At 39.5% G+C, this 23,670-nt stretch overlaps 1 protein-coding gene and 3 pseudogenes across 1 annotated transcript; 2 read left to right on the top strand and 2 right to left on the bottom strand.

The window, feature by feature from the left end:
- Nucleotides 1-4,120: 4,120 nt before the first annotated feature.
- LOC111333790 (beta-1 adrenergic receptor-like) lies at nucleotides 4,121-9,267 on the top strand (annotated as a pseudogene).
- A 475-nt stretch (nucleotides 9,268-9,742) lies between these two features.
- LOC148730830 (uncharacterized) lies at nucleotides 9,743-11,311 on the bottom strand (annotated as a pseudogene).
- A 4,757-nt stretch (nucleotides 11,312-16,068) lies between these two features.
- LOC148730829 (beta-1 adrenergic receptor-like) lies at nucleotides 16,069-17,086 on the top strand (annotated as a pseudogene).
- A 4,648-nt stretch (nucleotides 17,087-21,734) lies between these two features.
- On the bottom strand, nucleotides 21,735-23,440 carry LOC148730828 (melanocyte-stimulating hormone receptor-like). The gene has a single exon (XM_088759424.1). The coding sequence runs from the start codon at nucleotides 22,967-22,969 to the stop codon at nucleotides 21,992-21,994; it is 978 nt and encodes a 325-aa protein (XP_088615550.1). The 5' UTR covers nucleotides 22,970-23,440; the 3' UTR covers nucleotides 21,735-21,991.
- Between the last annotated feature and the right edge of the window lie 230 nt (nucleotides 23,441-23,670).

Raw genomic sequence — 23,670 nt, 5'->3', positions numbered from 1 at the left:
TGGCCCCAAACCAGAACTCTACGGTCGCTACATCGACAACGGTATCGGCGCTACCTCCTCTACCAGAGAGGAGCAAACTCATTTCATAGCCGCAGTCAATTCTTTTCACCCGGCTCTAAAATATACCTGGGAAATTTCCGACAATTTTTGTCCTTTTTTAGATATTAAAGTTTCAATTGAAGGCAACGGTTTATCTACTAGTTTTTTTTATGTTTAAGGTGGACGGCCGGGCCCCCGATGAAGGGCGTGTGCAATGCCCGCCGACCAACAGGACTAATCCCACCCATGGCTTGCGTGCAATGCCTTAGGGTTAGGGTCCACCAGAAACGAGGGTCACCAGACGCCAAACTCGCTGGGGAATCGAACCCCACCTCACAGAAACCAAAAATTGGGTACACAGAACTAAAACGAACAAGGACAAACAGACCAGTGCAGTACACCAACAAAGGAGACCAGCACATGGACAACAAAACAAATACTCACGAAAGGCTACTGTGCAGTGCACCAACAAAGGAGACCCAGCACAAGCAGCGGACAGACACACTTACAAAGTAGACAGAACGAACGATACTGGCCCAGTGCAGTGCACCAACGAAGGAGACCCAGCACATGGGTTACGAAACAGATACTAACAATTAGGCTACTGTGCAGTACACCAATGAAGGAGACCTAGCACAAGCAGCACAAAGACACGCTCACTCAAGCAAAATATCACACGTCACTCAAGCAAAAGAAGAACGAGGCTACTGTGCAGTACACCAATAAAGACGACCCAGCACGAGCAGCACCGAGACACACTCATTCGAGCAAAAAGGGAAACTAAATAACTACGGGGAGCAGGACTAAATGGAAAAGACAAGGGAGTCGTTTACCACTGAAGCTATGATGCCACGGGCGCCCTACTGACGATGGAAGACGCGACGACGCCTGTCAGACTTGCACCGCTTGAAGGAAATTGGTAAATAAAACTTCAGGCGGGCCTCGATTGAAGCAATCACCGCCACAGCGCCAGGACGAACGTTACGGAAACGGAAATCGTTCCTACTCCGCCAAATACAAAACTTAGAAACATTGAGCAGATAGACAAAGACACGCGGGACAGAAACCAGTTCACTAGAGTTGAAACCAAAGAGGACATGACGTAAAGAGATGGCAGGACACATAGGAGAGAAGGAAAACAGCAAGGACTGGACCCAGGCGAGAACACTCTGAGCAAGTGGACAGTAGAAGAAAAAATGCTTGAGTGACTCGACCGTGGGTCCACAAAAACACGAGAGAGGAACAGATAAACCAAAAGAGGAGAGACGCCGGGCGGTGTACAGGACGCCGTGCGCAATCTTCCAATTTAGGTCGATGACACGACGGTCAAGATAAAAGAAGGATAGGGCACGCCGCGTGGCAGGCCAGTCAAGGTTGGGATAGATGAATAGAAACTTAAGGACACAATAAGGCTGGACCATGTTCTCAGAGAGAAGATATAGGTAGCAAGACTTGGTAGACATAGTAAGAACGGGAGAACAAACAAGAGGGCATGAAGAGCCGTAGACTAAAGAGTTTTTTGACGTGGCGAAAGCCCCGTCGAGCTTACGCCAGGCCAAAACCAGAGCTTGATAGAAGGGCGGCAAGACCCTGAGGTCGAAACTAAAAGGACGAGAAAACACAACAAGAGGAGAGACACCAAACAAAGAGTTAAACCAAAAGGACATGAGAGCGAACCAACTGGATGGGGAGGAGACGAATCTCCTCACCCATTGACCAAGGAGGGCCCTCACCTTGGACTGAATATTAACCACAGAAAAACCACCAAAAAGGGGAGATTGAACCGCGGCCGAACGGGAGACGAGCTCACACTTGCCAGACCAGAAAAACGAGAAAACAAGACGGGAAATCTTCGCCTCCACCCAGGCCGGCATGTGGATAAGAGAGGCCACATACCAAACCCGGGAGAGGGCGAGAGCGTTAATGACTAGGGCCTTGCCATGAAAAGAGAGAACACGAGAACGCCAAGACTTGAGAACACGGTCCACCGCATTAATGCGAGGACGCCAGTTGTCTTCATCAAGGTTTATCTACTAGTGTGTATTACAAACCCACAGACTCGCATAGTTACTTGTTGTATTCATCTTCGCATCCATCTCATGTTAAGAATTCCATTCCCTTTTCTCAGTTTTTAAGACTTCGTCGTTTATGTAAAGATGACTGATTTTTCCCACAAATTAGAGTCAATGTGCCAGTTTTTCGAAAAACGTGCTTACCCTTTTTCTGTCGTTGAAGCGGGTCACCACCGCACCCAACTTATTGATCAACAGTCAGCACTAGAAACGTCACGGAAGGAAAATTCCGACCGCATTCCATTTACTCTCAAGTTTCACCCTTACAAACACACAGTTAAGTCCATAATTCTTAAAAACTTTATCCGAGAGACCGGCACTATCTTTTCGCAACCTCCACTTATTTCATTCAAACGCAACAAAAACATAGGCAAGTTTTTGTTTTCAGAAGTTCATTCCAAACTAATGACCAACCCGGAACTTTTAAATGCGCTCGCGCACGATGCAAAACTTGTCCCTTAATTCACAACGCTCAGAAAGTATCGGGACCCAAGCGACCCATTAAGATCACCGATCACTTCACGTACACCTCCGCCAACGTAATCTACGACTAAATTAGGAGCTTCACATTAAGAGTGTCACGTTTCGTCCTCAGAAAGAAAAATAAACAGAAGCTGGTATTTAAGAGGGAAGGAAAATTGACGGTAATAATTGCTATTGAGTGGATTAAAAAAATAAGGATGCTCGATAGGCTTGAAAATTGAAAAAAAAAAAAAACCGAAAAACATTTCGTTTTCCTTTACTCTTTCGAGATAAAAAGTCCAAGCAGAAAGTCCAAGCAGAAAGCTGAACATGAAAGCGAAAACAGAGACGACTTTTAGAGTTATTGATTAGCCCGCATATGGCAGAAAGAGTTGGGAATTAATGTAAAATGTAGTCAAAAAACAATCTCGTAATAAAAGTGCTTAAAAGTCTATTTTTACAGACAATCGACGGCTCAAATCTTAGGCATATCCATGATAATTACGTGGGAATATGAAAATGCCTTTCAAAACCTAGGAGAAAATGACCGGTCCTTTAGGAAGGTAAATGACGCATGAACGGCTTTAATGTCTTTTTCCTGTAGAAACCAAAATTATACGCATTTACTTCTAACGGCTGAATAAAGGCTGAAGGTTTCTAAAGAAACTGTGGTGTTGCGTCGGTGGGAGTAATAAGGTAATTTTGTTATGTCAACTAAGTTGAAATTGCAAATTAACAAACGTAACTTATGCAAAAGTTTATCTTTCAAATCGGCGCTCTTAATCCCACAGGTATCAACGAACGCTTTTGATTCCACTAATTCAGTCGTGTTTTTCTCGTCACCATGTTCCCACCAATGTCGTAGCTCCGCTTTCTGCATATAAACCCACATAAAACCCACAATTCCTCCATTCGCTTTGACGAAGCGCTAACGCTCGAAACGTCAGCTTTTTTTATTCGTTACGGTGGCTTACAATTTCAACTTAGTTTATATAACAAAATTACTTCTAACAGCAACGATTATTGCAAACGCCCATTCGTGAATAGCAAGAACTGAGGTGTTAGAAAATCGATGATATCAAAAGTTCCATAACGTATGTTTTATTAATGTCCTAACAAACATGAATAGCTGTCACTCGATCGAATAAAATTTAAAATTAGTTTAATACATTAATTTTGTCTTTACTCGTGGGCTCTCATGTTTTGTTGACTCCTCTTTGAACCCTCTCATTCATTCCTCAAAGATAAGTTCGTCACATTCAACATGCAATCGTAAACGTGCTGCAGAACATGTTTTGGAGACGAAAATCCCCCATCTAACTTTATTTACAATCGGTGATCAAGTGTCTTCCATGTTGATAACTGAATACCACTAAGTGACTAACAAGGATAGTTAATGATAATGTATTGGGACTGTATACTGAGATGTAATCCAAATGCAAACAGCAGCCTAGTTATGAAAGCTACAATACTAGCGGCCTTAATTCGAAAGTTTAGCGATTACGTTATAGATCACTGCAGATGGTTCACACTTGTGCCACGAGGGATTGATGAGTTTTTCTTGATAACCTCCGTCTGCTTCGTCAGAGCAACTCTCAGGTTTCGTGTTAAAAAGTTTTATCCAATTTTAAAGGGGTATAAAACAAAAATCAAAAAGTGCAACATAGACCTTAAAAACGAACCTCAGAGAAAATTCTCGATTACAAAATACATTTGAACACCATGAACGACTCCGTCTGTTGATACGTCTGACGTAAGTTCTTTGTGTATCAATGGTAATCGGCTTACACCTGAGAACCCATACCATGAAAAGACCGTTTATTTAGTTGAACACTTTTGAAATCTATGGAACACTCGTTCAGTCTCTCAGGTCTCTATTTTTGATGTCCATTCAGTTAAACCAAGTTTTACGAAACGTATTTTGCTGATGTTAATGAGGTCTAAGATATACTTTGAAAGTAAAGCCTTGTGAGAGAATTGTCAAAACTCATTTTGACAAATGACATGACATTAACTTCGGCTTTCGAAAACCGCTTAATATTTATTGCTTTATTTGCAGTTAAGCATGTAAAGTATAATTGAACGTCCTGACCGCCTCCGTCTGTTGATGCATCTGACGCAACTTGAAGTTCTTTATTTGTCATTTGATTATATCACTGATATTATCATTGCCTTACATTATAAGAACCGATATCATAATAACGGTATACCTTCAATTGACCATCATCACTTTTGCGAAGAAAAGGAACGTTTTCCGCAGCATGATCACTACCCTGATTAAGAAGAAACTGTCCTGCTAAAATATCACAACACATTTTATTCATCTGAAATAGGGGTTCCTATCTTTTATACGTGAGCTAATATCATGAACGAATTGTTTTGTACTGATTCTTTGCAATATCTCCCCACATACGCCGAGCTTGCAGATCTTCGATCGACTTTTATCGCCAACTGTGTCCTCAACATTTGTCTAACTTACACCTTCATCATGTTGAATATTGTGACAATCTATGCTATTCGCAAAACCTCGACGATGGCAAAAACTTTAAAAACTCTGCTGCTGAGTCTTGCCTGCTCTGATGTCGCGGTTGGTTTGTTTACTCAACCATTATACAGTTTCCATTTGATCAAGTGGCTACAACTGGATAATCCTAGCTGTAACACTCGGCAAATGTGGATTATTTCAAATCTCTTATTCTTAGCTGCCTCGATCCTTGGTGTTGTGGCTGTAAGTGTAGACAGGTTCTTAGCTGTTCATCTTCATCTAAGATACCAAGAGCTTGTGACTCACAAGCGTGTTGTTATTGTGGTGATCGGCATGTGGGTGTATAGTGCATTTGGTTCTTTGACGATATTGTGGGTGCCATTCAGTAGTCAATATCTCATTAGTTTAGTTTTTATGTCTTTCATCTTCATTCTGACATTTGTGGTCTACATCAGGATATATTTAACTGTCCGACGACACAGGAATCTGATTCAGTCCATGCAAATACGAGACGAAGCTCGGTCCGATGAAATGAAAAACTTTGCTGTTCTCATTAAATCAACAGTTGGAATATTCTTCGTATTTGTTGTGTTTTTAATTTGTTATTTGCCTGCTTTCGTTTGCACGGCTGCTATTGGAATCTATGGCTCGAAATCCGCTTAAAAAAAACTCAATCTTTTCTCATTGACTCTCGTATATCTAAACTCCTCTTTGAACCCTGTCATTTACTGCTGGAAGATGAGACGAATTCGACACGCTATCATGGGCATACTGTGGAAGGTGTATCGGAGAAGAAACCAGTCATCTCGAGTAATTTACAATCGGCGATGGAGCGTCGTCTAGGTTCATAACTGATCCACTCTGTGTGGCCTACAAGGCGGACTATGCGCAGTTTACAAATTTACGATAAAGTAAATAGGGACAAAGAAGACTAAACATAAACCTAATGATATGACCCGTCAACCAAATAATTGCGCAGCTCCGAATTTAACTACACAACATATCAAATTGTCGCAACTGGAGAGGAAAAAGTCACTTTGAAAAGGGGGAGCTGGTTTTGTTATGGATGGACCGTGAGATTGTTATTACGAATGGCAATGAAAGAAGGATAGCAGACATGATATTATTCATATCAAAGTTTTCGTAGCTCCAAATTCAAAATCACGATTGAAAAAGACGGGAGTGGATGCGGACGTGAGCTTCGTGCTTTAATTAATTGAAAAGTTTGTCGGTGACTACGAAATGTTTCGCTAACTCTCTGTAAACTAGCACTGCTAACTGAATGATGCACCAGCTTGGAATAAAATAGAAGGAAACTTGTGCCATCCATTCTTCTGCCTCAAAGGTAGAATTCCCAAATTACGCCATATTTTCGTGTAGGTCAGGATGTATTTAACTGTCCGACGACACAAGAATAGCATTCAGTGTATGCAAATGTCCGGGACGAAGCTCAGTCTAATGAGATGGACAACTTCGCTGTCCTTATTAAATCGACGGTTAACATATTCTATGTATATCTTGTGTTATTAATTTGTCATTTGCCTTTTGTTATTTGCATGGCTGTTATTCGAATCTATGGTTCGCTTTCTGCTTTTAAAAAAAATGATTTTTTTCTCATGGACTTCGTGTATCTTAATTCATCTTTGAACCCGGTCATTTACTGCTGGAAGATGACACGTTCGACACGTCATCATAAACATACTGCGAAAGATGTCTTGGAAGAGCAATCGGACATTTCGGACAAACTACAATCCGTCATCAAATGTCATCCATACTGATAAGTAAATCTACTCTGTTTTGCTTACAAGGAGTATCCGCGGTAATTGTTTACAATAAATGAAATAGGGAGAAAGAGGATTGCAAGTTAACTTTAGTTACTGAAATAATCTAGAGGCTATATAATTGGGTTGTTCCAATTTCAAGTACACAATAAATCACAAGTGAATTCGAACGGGAAAGCTCGTTTTGTCATCGATGGACAGTGAAATTGTAATTATGGATGCAATAAAAAGTAGGATAGCAGACATGATATTATTCTTATCCAGGATTCCGTCGCTCTTTTAAATCCTTATGAAAACAAAACAGAAGTGGTTGCAGACCTCTATAAGCTTCGTACAGGGGTTCTTTCCTCCCACATTAATTTTACCCATGACTGTGGACTGTTTTGCCAAAATTTCTCAGAACTAGCACTGACAACTGAATGACGTGCCAGCGTCGAATAAAACAGAAGGAAGGTTGTGCCATTCATCCTTCTGCCACTAAAGCAGTGCTTAAATTTTTTTATGATTTTGAAGGACAATCGATAGCTTAAAGAACGATTACGTGGCGATTTGAAAAGTCGCTTCCAAATATTGGAGAATATTTCCAACAACGTTATTTCTAGTGGCTTTCAGAGTAACGGAGAGAGGATCAGGAAAGGGGATTGTCGCCAATGGAGTGATAACCGTGATGAATGACGATCGGTTTCAAAGGAAGATAAATGAAAATCAACTATTTTTTTTAAGATTTTCTCCTGTACGATCCCAAATTATACGCATTTACTTTTAGCGAGGAAAGAGGTATTAGAAAATCGATGATGCCGAAAGTTTCATGAGCATTTTTTCAATAAAACGATGTTAAAAGTTATATAGTAATGAAGCTGGCTTTATAAATGTAAATAATACTTGGACACCGGTCATAATGTTATTCACATTAAGGTCTTCGTTGCTCTTTAAACTTTCGATGAATTCCGAAGGAAAAAAGGTTTTAAAGCTTTTTTATTGTTTTGTTGGATTTCCATTTGAATGCATGGTGTTTTCTAAAAAATCTCTCAAAATTATCATTTAATGCGTGCTAGCGTCATAAAGAAGGACATTAAGCAGTTAGGACGCAAAGTTAAGGAAGACGTCAATCAAAAAATGAATTTCTACTGATAATTAGAATTTCGAAAATAGCTGCACGTGTTTACCGTCTATTATTGTGCTACATCTCATCCTCAGCATGAAGTATCGAGGAGCGTTGAGTTACAAATGGAAATTAAATAATTTGCCGTCGCGATTTTCGTTTGCAGGCGACGTAGATTTTGGTAATTTCACGTTGTTGTTTTGCAAAGGACTGCTACGAAGTGTATAAAATTTTAAAACGCAGGTGTTGGCCATTGTTCTGCCCGTTAGATCTTTTGTTTTGCCACGTCCTCGTTGCCGTCGCCATCATGGTGTTAATAGGGAACTTGAGCAGTCACGACGGCAACGCCATGGAACACGTCGATTAAAAGACGCCTATCGTTTTCAGGCGACGTAGATTTTGGTAACTTCACGTTGTTGTTTTGCAAAGGACTGCTACGAAGTGTACAAAATTTTAAAACGCAAGTGTTGGCCATTGTTCTGCCCGTAAGATCTTTTGTTTTGCCACGTCCTCGTTGCCGTCGCCGTCGTGGTTTGCTTAAATTCCCCAATAGGGGCCTTAAGCAAACCACGACGGCGACGGCAATGAGGACGTGGAAAACAAAAAATCTAATTGGCAGAACAATAACTCAGCACGTGCGTTTTAAAACTTTGTACATTTCTTAGCCGTCCTTTGCAAAACAACAACGTGAAATCACCAAAATCTGCGTCATCTACGAACCGAAACCGCGACGGCAAATTATTTTAATTTCCATTTGGAACTCAACGCTCCTTGTATGCGTTTTGTTGAGATTGAGGTGTGACGCCATAGGAGACGGTAAACACATGCGACCATTTTCCAAATTCTAAGTAAAAGGAGAAACTCGTTTTTAATCGACGTCTTCCTTGGCGTTGTCGTCCTGACTGCTTAAGGTCCCTAATAGGGACTTTAAGCAAACCACGACGGCGACGGCAACGAGAACGTGGAAAAACAAGAGATCTGATTGGCAGAACAATAGCCCGCCACGTGCGTTTTAAAACTTTGTACATTTCTTAGCTGTCCTTTCAAAAGAAAAACGTAAAATGCCCAAAATATGCGTCGTCTACGAACCGAAACAGCGACGGCAAATTATTTTAATTTCCATTTGGAACTCGACGCTACTTTTATACGTTATGTTGAGGTTGAGGTGTGGCGCCGTATGAGATGGTAGACACAGGCAGTAATTTTCAAATTTCTAATTCAAAGTAGAAATTAATTTTTTAATCGACGTCTTCCTTGGCGTTAACGTCGCCGTCTTAACTGCTTAAGGTTCCTAATAATAACGTCAATTTTACTCCCCTCTGAAACACTAGCTCCTGGTTGCTTCTCTTCTTCTGCACTCAGATGTGAGGCTATAAAGTTCTAGTCGCAGGTTCATTTAAACTTTGAACTTTCAATGAAAGCCCTGAAAGTTTATCTTAACTCGTGCGTTACTTTTATTTGTGTTTTGGTCCTGAGGATCTTTTTATCGATACCATGTCTTCTCGTTGACCATCTTTTTTCATTCTCATTACCTGCTTGCCCCTATCATGGCGTAGCTTGGGGAAATCTCCTCTTGAGGCAGAAGAATGGATGGCACAAGTTTTCTTCTGTTTAATTTGAAGGTGACACGTCATTCAGTTGTCAGTGCTGGTTTTAGGAGATTTTGGCAGAACAGTCTGCAGTCATGGACAAAGTTTACGAGGGATAAAAGAAACCCCGGTACGAAGCCTCATTGGTTTTCAATCCTGATCTTAAATTTAGAGCGACGAAAATCTTATTACGAATGATTTCATGTCTGCTATCCTTATTTTATTTCCATCCAGAAATACAATTTCATAGTGTATCGATAAAAAAAAACAGCTATCCTCTACAAAATATCTTCTTCCTCTCCAATTGTGATTATTTGATATATTTGACAATTAAATTCCGAGCTGCCCAATTATTTAGCTTACGGGTAATATCACTAAAGTTTATGTTTAATCTTCTTTGTTCCCATTTCCTTTGTCGTAAATTTGTAAACTGCACACAGTCCTTACAACCCAAACAGAGTGGATCAGTTATCGACATGGACGACACTCGAGGATCCGTTGTAGTACACCCAAAATGGCGGATTGCTGCCGCCCCGCGACATCTTTCGCAGTATGTTTGTAATGACGTGTCGAATGTGTCACATCTTCCAGCAGTAAATTAAAGGGTTTAAAGATGAACTTAGATAAAAGAGTGGATATGAGAAAAGAAAGAGTTTTTTTAAAGCTATACTCGAGCCACAGATTCGAATAACAGCTATGCATGTAAACCAAGGCAAACAACAAACTAAAAGCACGAGATATACGTAGAATATGCCAACTGGGGATTTAATGAGGACTGCAAAGTTTTTTTATTTCGTGAGACTGAGCTTCGTCTCGTATTTGCAAGGACTGAATATGATTCTTGTGCCGTCGGAAAGTTAAATACATCCTAATGTACATCACAAATGTGAGAATGAAAACGAAAGCTGCAACGACTAAAGTAGTAAGATCCTGAACACTCGGCAATCCCCGTATTTGCAAGGACTGAATATGATTCTTGTGCCGTCGGAAAGTTAAATACATCCTAATGTACATCACAAATGTGAGAATGAAAACGAAAGCTGCAACGACTAAAGTAGTAAGATCCTGAACACTCGGCAATCCCCAAAATATCATCAAAGAAACAAATGCACTGTATACCCATATGTCAATCACAACAATAACAATGCGCTTGTGAGTGACAAACTCTTGGTATCTGAGATGAAGATGAAGCGCAAAGAACCTGTCTACACTTATAGCCACAACACCAAAGAAAGAAGCAATTGCAAATAAATAATCTGAAATCCTCTGCATTTGGTAAAAATCACAGCTAGGATTGGCCAGTTGTAGCCACTTGATCAGAAGGAAAGTGTGTAATGGTTGAGTAAACAAACCAACAGCAACATCTGAGCAGGCAAGGCTCAGCAGTAGAGTTTTCAAAGTTTTTGTCATTGTTGAAGTATTGTGTATAGCGTAGATTGTCACGGTATTTAACATGATGGCGGTGTAAGTTAGAAAGTTGTTGAAGATACAGTTGGCGATAAATGTAGCACGAAGATCTTTAAGTTCGGTGTATATCGGGAAAAATTGCGAAGACTCATTACAATACAATTTGTTCATGATATCAACTCACTATTAAAAGATAGGAACCTCTTCTATGTGTTGCGTTTCTTTAGCAGGACAATTTCTCTTTATTTCGGGCAGTGATTCTGATTATACTTTCTGTCTGAAATGTTGCCTTTCCTTTACAAAATGAAATCCATTTCTCATGGCATGGTGTTCTTAAGATGCAAGCTGATGACAGCTGGAAAACGTTGTCAGGTATATCGACAGATATTTTTAAATTGCAAATTGGACAAATTTTAGATAGCCAAATCTAAATATCATGTTACACAATCGGTGGTAGGTGTTGCGGCTAGGATTGTCCACTTGCAACCATTTAATCAGCAAAATAGTGTGCAATGGTTGAGAAAATAAACTCCAACATCACAAACTGCAAGACAAAACTGCAACTCAATTTTCGAGTAAAGGCTTCGGCAAAAATAGAGTCTTTTGCATGGCGCCCATATTAATAATATTTAACATGCCGCCGGCATGATCTGAAAAACTTTGGAATAGAACAGCTATGGTTAACGATGAAAGGTGTTCGAATCTCTCTCTCAACTCCCTCTGAGCGATCTTTTAGGAGACTGGAATTATTGAAGAATGTTTGTACAAACAGGGACCGCGGTGGGGGAGGGGCTGGTAGGCCTATAGTCCTACCACTTTTATTGCTGGAATTTATTTCTTACGGCTTCCGTTGAGGGGGACAGAATATGGATTTAACTATTTGAAAGTAATAAAAGGCATGAAGCCATAGAGCTGGTCATTATGTTGGTTCGTGACAAACCCGTGAAGTGATGAGTCAACTCATTTTCACAATTGCCTAAGTAGTGTCGTTACTGCGAAGGTCGTTCTTATCTCGTTCTTTACCCGCAGTTCAAATATACGATTTCATACATCCACAAACGTTAAACGGCAAACAATGAATATACAAGGCTCATATGGCACAACACCATTCAGGGAAGGGTAGTTCGTATCCCGTGGTACAAGTCAGTCAATCATCTTCCAATGAGGCCTGATTGGTTCCAGTTCTACCACGTGGAACAAAATAATCCTCTATAATTGGCTGTGTGCCATATGAACCCCATATACTATTCAAATACGCCATTTTTAACACCTCAATTATGTGCTCATAAAATCTCCAGAAAGTTATTAAAACCAAGAAAGAGCTATCCCCATCAGCATGGTCAGACATAAACTGAGCCGTCGTCGTAAAATCAGTTGAAAATAAAAGTTATGTGACTTGTTATCGAAAAGGTAGATAAAGTGAAACATGTTTCCTCAAGCTTCGCTTTCGGAAAACTGTTCGCGCCTTGGAACAGATAATGCCAGCGGGCAAAAGATCCATGCATATTTTCGCGCCGAATAAAGTAGAATACATCGTGCACAACCTCGTCCAATAATTGCTTAGTGTTAGACCCCAGAAAACCTCTCACCGACTCGTCTCCAATCTTCCTGCGCGCGAAATAAGGCGCGTCCTGCTGCGCAATAACGAGAGCCTGTTCACAGGAAATGACCTGAAAATAAATTAGAAAGACGCACTCGAATGATAAAATCCATATAGAGAATTTTCAAAATGGCGATGCTTTTCATAGTTATGAATTATATCTAAAGATATGATGAAATATCAATTTCCATGTGTTAAGTGCATCCTTGGTTTGGTGCATGTGGTACTTTTTGGATGCTTCCCTTTCCACACGTGTTTTACCTTCTTTCTTTTTCTGTCCTTTTTGCGAGTTGCAATAACTTTCATTGAGTCAATGGAGGGAAAGTTAGCCCGTGAGCCAGCTGTCATAATTTATGACGCAGGTGCGCCACCGTTGAAACAAATGCTAATTTTGAGAGATGTTTTGGCAAATGCCGTGCAGTAAGGGGTAAACTCGACATAACAATAAAAAAGCCTTAAAACCTGCTCGTTCAAAGCGTCCAATTTCTTTCTTTTTTTTTAAATTCATCGCAATTTAAAGAGCAACGACAACCTTTATATAAATAATATCATGACCGCTATCCTACTTTTATTTACACTTAAAATATCAGCTTTATCTCTATATAACTGTAATCATTGCTTTATTAAAAACGTTTATAAAACTTTTGGTATCACCGTTTTTCCAACACCTCGGTCCTCACTATTCCCGAATAAGTTTTTCCGACAAACCATGCTATTAGAAGGAAATGCGTATAATTTGGGTTTCAACAGCAGTAAGCCACTAAAAAGATAATTCACCTGTCATTTATCTTTCTATGCAACTGATCATTAGATATCACGGGGGAGGGGGGAAGGGGAATTGAGTCATGACAAATTTGCATGATCCCCCTTATAAGACCCCCACGCCCCTATTCCCTGGCTTTCTTTATTAGCAGTTATTTTACGGGAATTTTTTACAATCCCCTTTTGTACTCTGCAGCTGTTGGCGAGGATCCCCTATCCTGATCCCCTGTCCGTTACCACTGAAAACCAGGAGAAATCGACCTTGTTACAAATATTCGCTGAGATTTGTTGATCAGTTTTTCAAATCGCCACGTAATTAGTCATAATGGATTTCACCTACATAACACCAGTCAAAATCGGAAAGTGTTAAAGGGCTTATTTATAACTTGAATATCGTGCTTTAGAAGAATCCTTGTTAGCAGTTGCGTAGCACCATTGATAAAAGGAAGGACAGCAAAACCGTTTGAGTTCTCTTGAGGTTCAATCCATTTAAGAAACATGCAAACCAATTCTTCAGGTGAATGGATGACAGATGTGGGTGGTTTGGAAAGTTTCCGCTTTAGGGTATTGGAAATAACAAATAAGGGATATCTGTTGGCTCGTAGAACATCAATGATAGGATTGATTTCAATATTTTTCCTTAGGGGTGTACTTGGGAGTTTAACTGCGTGGTGTAGAGGGGTCTCAGCTATATATTATATGATCTTTTGTTTTCTTACAATGTAGCCTTGTTTCGTTTTGATTACGGAATACAAAATATCCTTTTTCGGTTTCCCGCACAAAGAGTTCTTTCGGTTTAGTTTCCTTGACATCATAGAAGTATATTAAGCCTTTTTTCACGCGAAAATTTTAGTTTTAAGGAGTTTCTCTGGAATAAAGAGGAGTTTTATAGGAGTCTTTCGGAGTTTTTGTTTTTTTATAACTTGGATTTTTTTCATCCCCGGAGTCAAGATCAGACGTAAGTCACGATCGTTGAGTTCCTGTTAATTTTTAGTTGTGTTTTCTGTCGTGAAATTTGTAGTTTAGCTTGTTTCCTTAGTTTACAAATTGTGCATTCCTTTTTAGTTCTCACCGCAACTGTTGTAACAAGTCGGCTAACCTGATTACATGATTTAATCCAATAAACGTGTGTAAGAGTCTGCTGTCCGTCCTGTACTTCAATGTGGTTGATCTGGCGGACCCAATTACGCTACACCCCGTGTCTGCCGTGCTAGGAACGCGACAAAATTTTTTACCTCAAAAGTGATGCGTCAAGGCAAACGCAAGGCTTTTCACAGTTTGGTTAGTTAGCTAACAACCTCTACACTTACAGCCAGAAAACCAAGGAACGAAGTGGCCGAAAATGTATAACCTGAGATATCTAACACTCGGTAGTTGTTACAGCCAATCTTTAATTGTAGCAACTTTACCAGAATAACGTACACAGTCCTTAAAAACGTCGTCACATGGTGCTCTGCGCTCGCTGTCACTCTGAAAATTATCGTATTAGCACTTTTGTTCTCTTCACTTAAGATAGATAGGAACTTTTCTGACGATGGTTCCTTCTTACTTGTTGCTCGTAAACTAAATTACATTCAATATCCTAGCCGTAATTGGACGCTTCGACATCAGCAACATCGCGGACCGACTTTTCCATCATCTTTCAAGGCGGCAGCTGGACTTAAAATGCTGAACGCATCCCTTTTTCCGTCCTTAATATTACTATCTGGAGACGTTAACCTAAATCCTGGTCCTGTTAAAGACCCGTGCTTTCTGTGTAACAAGGGATGTAGGACCAATCAAAAAGCGGTTCAGTGTGACGACGTTCTGTGACAACTGGTATCATGTTAAGTGCATCGGCCCAAGGAACAGTGAATAATTCGACCTTGTATCTGACCCTTCTGCGAATTGGATTTGCACCAAGTGAATCTGCTCTCTGCCTTTCCACTTGCTTGATATGGATGACGAAAATAGCGAAAATAGCGAAAATCAGACCTGAAAAAAATCAGGCCTGTACGGGATTCGAACCACTGACCTCTGCGATACTAGTGCAGCGCTCTGCCAATTGAGCTAACAAGCCAACTGGGAGCAGGCCGTTGAGTTGATTCATAATAAACCCGTGAAATTGATAAATCAGATACAATGAAATATATGAAGTTCAAATATTTGAACTGCGGTATTTGATACATATGATACACGATCCTCGCAGTAGATAGCGCTATTTAAGCAATTGCGAAAATCAGACCTGAAAAAAAAAAAAAAAAAAAAAAAAAATCGAATCCCGTACAGGCCTGATTTTTTTCAGGTCTGATTTTCGCTATTGCTTAAATAGCGCTATCTACTGCGAGGGTCGTGTATCATATGTATCTAATACCGCAGTTCAAATATATGAACTTCATATATTTCACTGTATCTGATTTATCACTTTCACGGGTTTATTAAAAATCAACTCAACGGCCTGCTCCCAGTTGGCTTTTTAGCTCAATTGGTAGAGCGCTGTACTTGTATCGCAGAAGTCAGTGGTTCGAATCCCATACAGGCCTGATTTTTTTCAGGTCTAATTTTCGCTATTGCTTAAATAGCGCTATCTAATGCGAGGATCGTGTATCATATGTACATATCATAATTAGTGTCTACCTTTTATTGAGCTTCATCGTTTTTGCGATAAAAAGGAACATTTTATGCAGAATCACTATCCTGAAAGGGGAGAATGGTCCTGCTAAAAAAAATCACTACACATTTTATTTACTTGGATTAAGGGTTCCTATTTCTTATACATGAGTTAACATCATGAACGAATTGTTTTGCAACGAGTCTTCGCAATATCTCCCTATATACGCCGAACTTGCAGATCTTCAATCGACTTTTATCGCCAACTGCGTCTTCAACAATTGTCTAACTTATACCTCCATCATGTTAAATATAGTGACAATCTACGCCATACACAATACCTCGACGATGGCAAAAACTTTGAAAACCCTGCTGCTGAGTCTTGCCTGCTCTGATGTTGCGGTTGGTTTGTTTAGTCAACCATTATACATTTTCCCTCTAATCAAGTGGCTAAAACGGGACAATACCGGCTGTAACACTCTGCTAGTGTGGACTATTTCTGGTACTTTATTTTCAGCTGCCTCGTTCGTTGGTGTTGTGGCTGTAAGTGTAGACAGATTCTTAGCTGTTCATCTTCATCTCAGATACCAAGAGCTTGTGACTCACAAGCGTGTTGTTATTGTGGTGATCGGCATGTGGGTGTATAGTGCATTTGTTTCTTCGATTATATTGTGGGAGTTACTCAGTACTAGAGATCTTATTACTTCAGTTTCTGCGTCTTTCGGTTTCATTCTGACATTTGTGGTCTACATCAGGATATATCTTACTGTCCGACGACACAAGAATCAGATTCAGTCCTTGCAAATACGAGACAAAGCTCAGTCTGATGAATTGAAAAACTTTGCCAGTCTCATTAAATCAACAGTTGCTATATTCTACGTATTTCTCGTGTTTTCAAGTTGTTATTTGCCTCTTTTCATTTCCATGGCTGCTATTCAAATCTATGGCTCGAATTTCGCTTTAAAAAAACTCCATCTTTTTTCATGGACTCTCGTGTATCTAAATTCAACTTTGAACTCTATCATTTATTGCTGGAAGATGAGACAAATTCGACACGCTATCATGGACATACTGAGGAAGTATACTGTAGAAGAAATCAGCTATCTCGTGTAATTTACAATCCGCCATCGAACGTGGTCCATGTTGATAACTGATCCACTCTGTGTGGCCTACAAGGACTATTCGCAGTTCAAGTAAAATTTACGACAAAGTATATAGAGACAAGGAGCACTAAAGATAAGCCTAATGATATTACCCGTCAGCCAAATAATTGCGCAGCTTCGAATTTAAGCACACAACATTTAAAATAGTCGCAACTGGAGAGGAAAAGGTTACTTTGAACTTTCGGTTACTTTTGAACAAGGGGGCTAGTTTTGTTATCGATGGACCGTGAGACTGTAATTACAGATGGCAATGAAAGAAGTACAGCAGACATGATATTATTCATATCAAGGTTCTCGTCGCTCTAAATTTAAAATCACGATTGACAAAGATGAGAGTGAATGAGGACCTGAGCTTGGTTTTTTTAATTCATTGAAAAGTTTTTCCGTGACTGCGATAAGCTTCGCTAACTCTCTATAAACTAGCACACCGACCACTGAATGAAGCGCCAGCTTCGAATTAAACAGAAGGAAATTTGTGCCATTCATTCTTCTGCCTTAAAGGCAGACTTCCCAAATTATGATATAATAGGGGGAAAAATAACTGCTTCTTCTTCATAAAAAGTCAACTACTTGACTTCCCTCTATGTGCAATTTAAAGAAATTTCAAGCGAGCAAGTAACGAGAATGACAAAGATGATCAACTAGAGATCATGGTATGGATACCAAGATTCTCGGGACTGAGCAAAAAATTTAAGATGTAAGTAATGGGAATAAACCTCCAGGTCTTTCTCTGAAAGTTAAAAAATTAAATGATCCTACGACTTAAACGGTATAGCATCACATTAAGAGCGGAAGGAAGAAAAACAACCAAGAGCTAGTGTTTAAGAGGGAGAGAAAATTGATGTTAATCATTGGTGGATTGAAAAAAAGAAAGAAAAGGATTGATTGATATGCTCGGAAACTAAACGCGCAGCGAAAAGCATTTTGTTTGCCTTTACACTTTCGAGATAAAAAACTTATTCGAAGCAGAAGGCTGACCACGAAAACGAAAGCAGAGGCGGCTTTCGAGTTGTTTATTAGCCCGCAAATGTTTCCTGGTGGAACTAGAGAATAACTGAACGGGAAGTTGTGACAAATTAAAATTAAGCACGTTTCACCTTGTTGTCTCCTTTCGCTTAAGGTTATTAATTCTCTCCAATTTCTAGACAAAAAAGTTGGTCAATAATGTGACAGACCATCGACAGCTTATTACTTGGAAATATCCATAATGACCACGTGGCAATATGAAGCTTCATTTCAAATCTCGGAGAGTTTTTGTAGCGGCGATGAGACAGATAAGACATGTCCATGTGCTGGGGAGCATTTCCTAGAGAAGAAATCAGCTACCACGAATGATTTACAATCGTTTTTCAAATGCCATTCATATTAATCAACGAAAACCTCTATGGGGCTTACAAAGACTGTGTTTAATGAGTGTCTAAGTTATAATCTTCCTGATCGCCCAAACAGCAATCTATTTATGAAAGTGACAACAGTGGTGGCATGAGTTAAAACGTTTTAGAAATTAGGCCAGATCTTAATCATTGGCTATTGGGTGGATTAAAAAAAAACAAAACAAAAAAAAAAAAGATTAATTGATACTCTCAAAAACTTAACAGCAGAGTAAACCATTTTCGTTTGTCTTTACACTTTTGAGATAAAAAGTAAGTCGAAGCAAAAGACTGCACATAAACACGAAAACAAAGGCGGCTTTAGAATTATTGACTAGCCCGTTGAAGTTTGCAGGTGATTCTAGATAATCCCTGAGCGGGAACGTTTGAGAAGTTAAAACTAATTACGTTTCCCTCGTTAAACCGAAACTGAATGGTTTGTCTCAAATTCAGCCGATGTTGGTCAGGGCGCCAGCAAATCAGCTTGTCTAACCTATTTCCTTTCCGTCTCAATTAAATTACGTAAACGTTCTTCTTATGAATTGAGCCGTTTTGTATGGACTTGGCATGCATAGTAATAAAAACATTTACCAAGCTAAGCACAAATAAAATTTCAATGAAAAGCAAATACTGAGCGTGCCATGGGCTGGCACAGTCAGCCTTATTCCCAGTGTCTCGTGGGAGGAAAGTTAGGACCCTGGGAATGAAGTTATGGCACAAGTTAATTGAAAAAGTTTGAATAGTAATTTGACCGCGGACAGCGTGCCTATTCTTTTTATGCTGCAGAAACCAGAATTTTGCACATCGTGATTTTATTGCATGAGCTTCCATTGATAAAAGATAACAAAGAAAGAGCATGCATGAAAGATTCAGGAGGTTTGAATTCGATCGATCTTCTAAAAAAAAAATCGTCGTGAAGTTTCATTTAGAATCGCATCGTTGAATACAATCTCGCATTCTGGTTGGTTAAGGAAGCGAGGTATTTAGCGGGGAATTGCGAGTTGAAAACTAGTCTGAGTGATATTGTTTCGCATCTACGTAACCATAACAACTATCGTCAAATTGTTACAAAGTTTGGTTTCTAAGTCAATTTAAAATGTTTTCAAAACCATCTTCACCTTTTGAGGAGTTAAAAACAAAGAGAGCGTTTTGCAAAGTGAACCTGAGGTTCTTCCTTGTTTTGAACTGAACTATAAATTCTTGGAGAGGCATGAAAAACTTCTTTCGCTCGCGACAACGCGAAAGTGAGAAAATCCTGTGAACACGGCAACAAAAATAAAGCAGTTGCCTGTGGTGAACTTCTACAAACAAAAAGATCAAAATATTTGGACTTTCCATGAAACACTTCTTTGTTTTTTAAAAAAGAATATATCGATCAATACACGTATTTACACTTCAAGGTACTCACCTTATATTAATCGCGATGTTAAACTTCCAGTGCTTTCGCTTGCACACTTCATTTCTTTCTGTTTTGCCACCAAAGAGATAAAAGTTGTAAATTATTTTCCTTCTCGAGCAAATTCAGTGGAAATTTGAAAACAAGATGTAAAAAGTAAACGGCTTGTAAGGTCAGTGAAATACCAGCATTCTCCTTAAATAGTGTGAAGCTTGCTTAAAAAGTTTGAAACCGAATGTAAAAACAAGGTTGAAATAAAAGATGTCGAAGTTTCTAACGTGCAGAACTGACCTTGCTTCCTATTCGCTAACGCAATGACATTTCTAACAGCTGACTTTGAAATGGCTTTCTGAGGCGCGCGTTCAGGATGAAAACAAACAACACTATAATAATTAATAATAATAATTTAATATTTATATTGCGCAAATTAACATGAAGATATGATATTATAGAAAGGTAGCGCATTCTCCTCAGTTATCTTAAGACCTTGAGTGTTGGTCCGGCCGGGGCTCGAACCACCGACCTCGACCTTCCGCATAACAATCCAGCGCTCTAACCAATTGAGCAAACCGGGAGGCGGTTACTTTACATTGCTGATTTCTTGTTAATGATGAGATTCAAGGAAAATTCGCGATTCGTGTGATATCGCGATTCGTGTGATATCGGTTTTCGCGTGCAATTTAACACGGAATTCATCAGTCAGGTAATTAACTTTCCTATAATATTCAATAATACGCAATGATAGATGCCACCGGAACGATGCGTCTGAAAATGTCGTGTCAGACTATCGGCTAGGGAAAGCTTAAAATAAGAAGTCTTTAACTAAATAAGGTGCTCATTTTTTTCGACTTGGTTGCAGAATTATGAGCCTGAACGAGAGTTCATTTTAAAATGAATTTTCAAATCACCACGCAACCAGTGGCGGATCTACAGGAGGGACCCCGAAATTTAAGCTTTCGTTCATCTGCAATGATAATAAATTTCAAAAATTTATCTTTAAAGACATGTCTTGACACCAAACACATTAGTAATCCATTCTTTTGTCAAGAATTTGTAAAGAACTGTTATTTTAAGATGTCAGAACCTTCCGCTCAGGTATTATATAGAACCTCCCGCAAACATCTGCAAGCTAGTCAATAACTCTAAAGCAACCTATGTTTACATTTTGGTGTTCAGACTTCGACTTCGAATAAGTTTTTATCTCGAAGGTGTAAAGGAAAACGCAGTACTTTTTGCTGTTCGTTTAATTTTCAACCATGTCGATCAATTCTTTTTTTTTTCTTTTTTAATCCACTCAATAGACAATGATTAACATCAATTTTCCTTCTTTTGTTTACTATTAGCTCCTATTTATTTTTCTCACTGAAGACGAGACGTGACGCTCTCAATGCGAGGCTCTACGTTTAGTCGTAGCATCATTTAACTTTTTTTAACTTCAAATAAAAGACTCGGAAGTATGTTCCCTTCACTCATTTCTTACATTGATTTTGTTGTTTGGTCCTGAGTATCTCGCTATTAATACCATGGTCCATAATTTTGATCATTGTTGTCATTCTCATTAACTGCTTGCTTGAAAGTTTCTTCAAATTGCGCATAAAGGGGAGTGAGGCAGTCGGACTTTCTATTCAGAGGAAGAAGTTCTTTTTGTTTCCTATTGAGGCCTTATTTGAATATTCTGCTTTTGAGCTGAGGAGTGGATGGCATAAATTTCCCTTTCTTCCATTAGAAGTTGGCTCATCCTTCAGTTGTCAGATCAGGGCAAGGGTTAAGAGGTTTAATTCTGGCAAAACAATTCGTAATCATAAGCAAAATTTGCAAGGGATACTAAAAAGAACGACGGTACGAAACTCAGGTTCCCAGCCAAAGCTTTCACTTCCCGGCCTTTTAGTGTTCAGTCCTGATACGATTAATATCATGTCTGCCTCCCTACTTTTATTCGGGCATCCATAGTTGCAATCTCATTGTCTTTCGATAAAAAGAAAGTACCTTCCCGGTGGAAATAAATTCTTCCTTTCAAATTGTGATCATTTGATATATTGTGTATTTAAAATTCGAACAACACAATTACGTGGCTGCAGAGTCATATCACGTTGTTTATGTACAATCTTCTTTGTACCAGTTTGATTTGTCGTTTAACAAACTGAGCATAGTCCTTGTAAGCCACACGGAGGGAATCAGTTATCAACATGAACTACGCTCGGTGACCGATTGTAATTTACGCGAGATGGCTGATTTCTTCTCCAAGACACCTTCTGCAGTACGTCCATGGTAGCATGTCGAATTTGTCTCATCTTCCAACAGTAAATGACGGGGTTTAAAGATGAATTGAGAAACACGAGAGTCCATGAGAACAGAAGGAGCTCTTTTAAAACGACGTTTGGGCCAGAAATATTGAAAAGAGCAACACAGATAAAGAATGGCAAATAACAAGTTAAAAAGACGAAATATACGTAGAATATGCTAATTGCGGATTTAATGAGGACAGCAAAGTTTTTAAGCTCATCAGACTGAGCTTCATGTCGCATTAACAAGGGCTTAATCTGATTCTTGTGCCGTTGGACAGTTAGATGTATTCTAACGTACACCACAAATGTGAGAATGAAACCGAAAGCTACTGAGACTAAAACGATAAGATCATGAGTACTGCGCAACCCCCACAATATCATCGAAGAAACAGAAGCACTATACACCCATATGCCGATCACCGCAATAACAACACGCTTGTAAGTCACAAGCTCTTGGTATCTAAGATGAAAATGAAGGGCTAAGAACCTGTCTACACTTACAGCCACGACACCAAGGAACGAAGAAGCTGCAAATAAATAACTTGAAGTATTCAGCATTAGAAGAACGTTACAGCCAGGAACCTTTAATTGTAGCAACTTCACCAGAAAGAAAGTGTACAATGGTTGACTGAACAAACCAACAGCAACATCAGAGCAGGCAAGACTCAGCAGCAGAGTTTTCAAAGTTTTTGGCATTGTTGAAGTTTTGTGCATGGCGTAGATTGTCACAATATTCAGCATGATGGTGGTATAAATTAGAAAAGTGTTGAAGATACAGTTGACGATAAAAGTCGAACGAAATTCAGCAAGTTCGGCGTGCGTGGGTAAAAGGAGCGGAGACATGTCGCAATACAATTCGCTCATCATATCAACTCACTTTTTGAAGATAGGACCCTCTATTTCAAACAAATGGCCTCTCCTGTGATTCTCTAACACGACAATTTCTCCTTATTTTGGGAAGGGATTCTCTAACTGATTCCACTTCCTGCCTAAATTATTATCTTTCCTCCCAAAAGTGATAAATGTCAACAAAAGAAATCCACTTATCATGGTATGAATTCTTAGGATGTTAGCCAATGACAAAGAGGGAACTTTCGTCAGAGACATTAACAGACAGTGGTGGTCGAAAACACGACAACATAATACTGCGGCAGTTAAATATATCCTGTTTGCACTTGTTTCCGCGAGACTTTGTGTTGTGAGGTGAATTGGAAGTTGTTGTTTTGAGACTTTTCCAGTTAAGCCTTTTGTTTTGTTAAGCTTTGTCTTTTGCGCCTACGTGTTTTTTGGCAGATTTATATTTTTTTTAGGCTCAGCTCACGGATTTCCTTGTTAGCGCGTCAGACATTTAGACAGTTAGACAGTTTCACAGGATGTCGTGTTTGCGTTGGCGAGGCTGACCTTGAGTCCTACCCACACTGAAGTTCGTGTTTGCGTGCACGTCTCCTGTGCGCAGCTGCTCGCGTCCAATTGGTTTCTTGGCGCTCGACGAGTACTTCAGTGAGAGCCAACCAGTTTCCCCTTTTTTGGCAAAATAAACGGATACACTATAGAAACTCTCACGGTCA

This window comes from Stylophora pistillata, chromosome 5 (genome assembly GCF_964205215.1).
Source record: "Stylophora pistillata chromosome 5, jaStyPist1.2, whole genome shotgun sequence".
NCBI classification, from domain to species: domain Eukaryota; kingdom Metazoa; phylum Cnidaria; class Anthozoa; order Scleractinia; family Pocilloporidae; genus Stylophora; species Stylophora pistillata.
The sequence above is the reverse complement of the archived record's forward strand: the minus strand, read 5'-3'. Positions and strand labels throughout refer to the sequence as shown.

Bases quoted from the DNA above. Each gene is read 5' to 3' on its own strand.
- LOC148730828 (XM_088759424.1), bottom strand. From the start codon at position 22,969: ATGATGAGCGAATTGTATTGCGACATGTCTCCGCTCCTTTTACCCACG.